The sequence below is a fragment of the Trichechus manatus genome, unplaced genomic scaffold, assembly GCF_000243295.1.
Source record: "Trichechus manatus latirostris isolate Lorelei unplaced genomic scaffold, TriManLat1.0 scaffold00002, whole genome shotgun sequence".
Taxonomy (NCBI): domain Eukaryota; kingdom Metazoa; phylum Chordata; class Mammalia; order Sirenia; family Trichechidae; genus Trichechus; species Trichechus manatus.
The window spans coordinates 43,312,723-43,317,440 of NW_004443938.1; the positions used below are offsets into that span (position 1 = coordinate 43,312,723).

General features: G+C 38.9%; 1 protein-coding gene across 1 annotated transcript in view; it reads left to right on the forward strand.

Annotated features, from left to right (window-relative positions):
• Nucleotides 1-4,718, forward strand: part of EPB41L2 (erythrocyte membrane protein band 4.1 like 2) — a 261,978-nt gene that overhangs the window by 211,991 nt on the left and 45,269 nt on the right. Inside the window, exon 10 of the mRNA XM_023727906.1 lies at nucleotides 4,382-4,554. Coding sequence (XP_023583674.1) covers nucleotides 4,382-4,554 — 173 coding nt within the window. The remainder of the gene's footprint in view (nucleotides 1-4,381; nucleotides 4,555-4,718) is intronic.

The following is a 4,718-nucleotide window of genomic DNA, read 5'->3' on the forward strand; positions in this document are numbered from 1 at the left end:
TATGAACTCGAATAATTTATTTTAAATAATTAGCCAGAAAAGCCCAGATAGTTTAATAGTTAAAATGCTTTTCGTTGGCCTTAATCTACTTTTCCTAGGTCACAGTTACTTAGAATAAACTTGGAAGAGAGATCTAGGGAGACACAGAGAGATATTTCTTAGGATTTACCATCGGGCATTTTGGTGCCTACAATTATTAAATCTTGATCCTGGAAAATCTTCCATGTAGCTTTAAGAGATCACCAAAACACAGGCAAGAGGATCATGAATTGGTTCATGAAAATGCCCACATTCCCAAATGTAGTGATTTAAGTGAATTATTTACATACTATAAAAAACCAACAATTGCTATTTAATTGATTCCAACTCATGGCGATCCCATGTGTGTCAGAGTAGAACTGTGCTCCATAACGTTTTCAATAGTTGATGTTTTGGAAGTAAATCACCAGGCATTTCTTCCAAGGAGCCTGTAGCTATACTCAAGCATCCAGCCTTCTGAACCTCCAGCCTTTCAGTTAGCTACCGAGTGCAGTAACTGTTTGCACACCCATGGGCTCCTTAATGTACTATGGCTGTCACGATATCATTAGTTCAACAACTGGGTGCTTTTTCCAAGTAAATCTGAAAAATGTGCCAGCCCATGTAAATATTTCATAAGCCTTGCCCCTTGACACACAGAATTTATACAGGTGCTGAATAAATGCAATCACTGTTGTTGAATGCCCTGAGAGAAGTCATTACTCTTTTCTGGAACACTGTTTTCAGCCTTCATTTTAAACAATGAGCCTCTGTAGTTCTTACAGTGTAAATTTTAGCATCTAAAAAGAGCAGTAAACCAGTGCATTTTCTTTGAGGTATATAAACTGTGCTCAAGGAAACCCATCATCTTGTATGGGCAGTTAGTGCAGAGGGTTATAGTAGGTCTATATCCAAAAACAATGATTTTCACAATTGAAAGCAACAAACATGCCACAGTAATCCATTATTTTTCTCTCTGTGTTTTGGACCCTGTAATCCATCAGATGAGCAAGTCATCAAAAGGATTATTGTGTTATTTTGAAAAATAGGCTTTTCATGCCAGTGCATAACCAGACACCCAGTGAGCTCTTTGGTTAGGGCTTACTTTCTTTTTCCAAAGCAAAGCTGGGCTGTAACCTGGTACTGAGCTTCACTTTCCTCAGGACTCCCATCAGTATGCCTTTTTTGTTGACATGTGTTGTATTTTTCTTTTTCCTGTTTACTTTTTAAATAAGGATAAAATGATTTAGATTTATTACTATTACTCGCTTTAAAGTTTGGCAAATTAAATCTAGTAATTACAGAGAAAGTAAAAATCAATCTAATATCTAAAGTTCAAATACCTTAATAAAAGTCTATCTAGTACAGCTAGAACAGTGAGATTAGAAAATCAAACCAAAAAGGAGGGAAATCAATCATTTAAGAGAACAAACAATCAGGATGTATATGGGAGCAGAGGGGATGAATGAGTTCCTGAAAGTATGATAAGTGGGGACACTACTTAGAGTTATCAGGCCAGGAAGGTCTGAAGGACCTTTTCAGTTGAGACTTAAAGATGAGAAGGAGGCAGCTGTGAGAAGAGCAGGAGATAAAGCATTCCAGGTAGCAGGAGCAGCACACTGAAGGTTATAAGGTGAGAGAAAGCTTGATACATTCTAGGAACAGAAAGATGACAATTACAGCTGGAGCTTAGTAAGTGATGAGGAGAGGTAGCCTGGGATCAAGTCATTCAAGGCCTTGCAGGCCTTGGTAAACAGGGTGCTAACTACAGGGAAAAAAATGCTTAGGGCAATTAGTGTTAAATTGCTGAATGATCTCTCACAGCTGGCGTGGAAATTGCTAATTGGCCCCACACCTCAAGCAGTGCCCAGGGTATGCACCCTACCTGGCACACTGCAGCTGCCCCCCCTCCCCTTAGGTCTCTGTTGGTAAAAGGATGTGAATTCTATTCTAGGTACTGTAGGAAACCATTGAATGGTGAGCGTGTGTGCTTATGGGTGTGTGTGTGCATGCACACGTGTGCTTAATGGCACTATCAGTGTTATCTTTTTAAAAAGTCACTTGGTGCAGTGTAGAGAATGATTAGAGGGGATAGGAGAGGAAGCAGGCAGACTGATGAGGAGTAGTCCAAGTGAGAGTGATGATGGTCTGACAGCGGAAAGGAGAGGAAGCAGGCAGACTGATGAGGAGTAGTCCAAGTGAGAGTGATGATGGTCTGGCCTCCAGGTACTAGAGGGCCAATTAGCCATTTGGCCCATAGGCACAGTTCATGGGCTTAGTCTGTAAAGGTATTAGAGACCTGTGGGCTGAAAAAAAATGGTTGGCTCCAAAAATACAAAAATAAAACTGCAAACTGAAATGAATAAGTGTTTAAAAGTCTGCATAGTCAACATTTTGTCAGCTTCATTAATAATTTTTAATTTGATAGTAGAATTCCAATGTTATTACATTTAAAACCATTTCTATGTCAGATTTTTCTAATTTTGCAGTAAATTTTGAATATAGTATGTGTGTTGGGTGCTTAGAAATCATAATCAGTCACAAGTTAAAAGGTTACTCATAGCCATGTATTTTGCAAGGCAAACTTATTAAAATCTTCTCAAAAGTTTAAAAAAAAATCAGAAAAATAAGTGTACTTAATATAAGATGTGAATGCGTTTTAATGCTTGCTATGATGTGGTGTGGGCTTTTAAAAGTATGAGTATTTGAGGGCTGTAAAGTCTTAAAAGAATCCTGGAGTGTTGGAAATAGAGATGGAAAGACCTGACTACATTTAGAAATATATAGAAAGACTCTGTTGGACTTTCTTGTGTTGAGGGGTGGAGGAGAAGTCCAAGGAAAATTCCAGGTTCTTGGCTTGAGCAACTGGATATAAGGTGCTGAAGTATGAGAGTAGCATTTGGCAAAAAAGCCAAGACTGGGAAAGAAAGAAGTTTGGACAGAGCAGGTGTCAGGAGTGTGGATCAAGAGGTATTTCGTGATTTGTGGGTTAGAGATTCTTGGCACTTCCCAACTTCGATATGGTGGACTGTACACAGTCCTCACCCTCTAGGAGCTTGAGATCCAAATGCCTGTGTTTTAACAGGGCTTCCCTAGGGGCCTGGAACCAGAGCAAAGCACATGGTATCAGTAAATCTGTTGGCGTTGAGTCGATTCCATTCATAGCGATCCTCTAGGACAGGGTAGAACTATCCCATAGAGTTTCCCGGGAGCACCTAGTAGATTCAAACTGCCAACCTTTTGGTTAGCAGCGGTGGCTCTTAACCACTATGCCACCAGGGTTTCTGTGGTGTCAGTAAAGCACTCTTTATATAGGGGAAATGACTCAGTGGTTGTTCAGGCAGGAGCTATACAGATGGAGACAGGCTGTGCCACCTGCTACCCACTTTATCTTGTTGAGATCTGAGGCCGTTTTTGCTTGATCTGCAATGTGATAAAATTTCAACACAGTATAGGCTCTTTCGCGTCTGTTGGAGAATGTTGGAGGTGAAGGGACCACACAAGGGCCAGGTTTGCTGAGGGAGTCTGTGTATTGGATTTATTGTAGCCCAAGTTGGGGATACAGGAATGTTAGAAAAATGAAAAATATTAAACTTAGAAGTTTATTCCCTAAAATCTACCTTTACTGTCTTGTCAAAATTTTGAATGATCAATATAGAAGTACTTTTATGGGAGAATTCTAATTCTTAAAATTTATTGAAGCAGATGAGTTTTATAATTGTATAAGTACTTTTTGCAATAGATATGTTCAGAAATAAGTTCAGGCAAGATCGGGAGACCTAGAGAATTAAAATACTGCTCACAAACTGTAATTCCAACAATTTGCCCTGACTCTGGTGTGTTTTAGCTGATTTTAGAGCTCCTCCTACTGGCCAATTCCATAATCAGAATATATTCTTCAAAAATCTGTGATTTGAGTTTGGGTATAGTTTAAACAAACAAACAAACAAAAAAACCCTTGCCATCAAGTTGATTCTGACTTATGGGGACCCCATGTATCACAGAGTAAAACTGCTCTGTAGGGTTTTCTTGGCCGTAATTTTTACAGAAGCACCAGGCCTTTTTCTGTGGTGCCTCTAAGTGGTGCCTGTGAACTGCCAGTCTTTAGGTTAATAGTCAAGTGCAAACCATTTGTGCCACTCAGAGACCTGAGGATAGTTTAATGGGTTAAAATTCAGAACAATATTAGAGTTTGGTAGCAGTTTAAAAAAGAATTTATTTTGTATGTAATTTCAGAACTCAAAATGTCCCCTTCCTTTTGAATGTTTATATGCTGTGTATTTATCTACATAGAAGGAAAAAGTTCTGTAAAATTTTACCATTTGCATGTTCTAAAGTAATTCACATTATCATTCTTCACTAGCTCTGATTGGCGTTGTGGACCAAAGTCTTATGAAGGATTTTTCTGGCCCTGCTGGGGAGATTTCAGCATATGGTCCTGGAGTTCTGAGTCCTGTTGGGATACAAGATGGAGATGGCAGAAGGGAAGTCAGAACCCCAAGTAAAGCCCCACATTTGCAGCTCATTGAAGGAAAGGTATGGTAAATTAGTACAATGTATGATTTTAAACTTGTACTTAGACTGAAGGCTACCTGTTGGAATTTGTTGTTTCATATATTAAATATCAACTCATTTAAAATTAGTCATTGTGTGTTCTCTGTTGATACGATTTCCCAATTTTCAAAAATGTATAAGTTCTT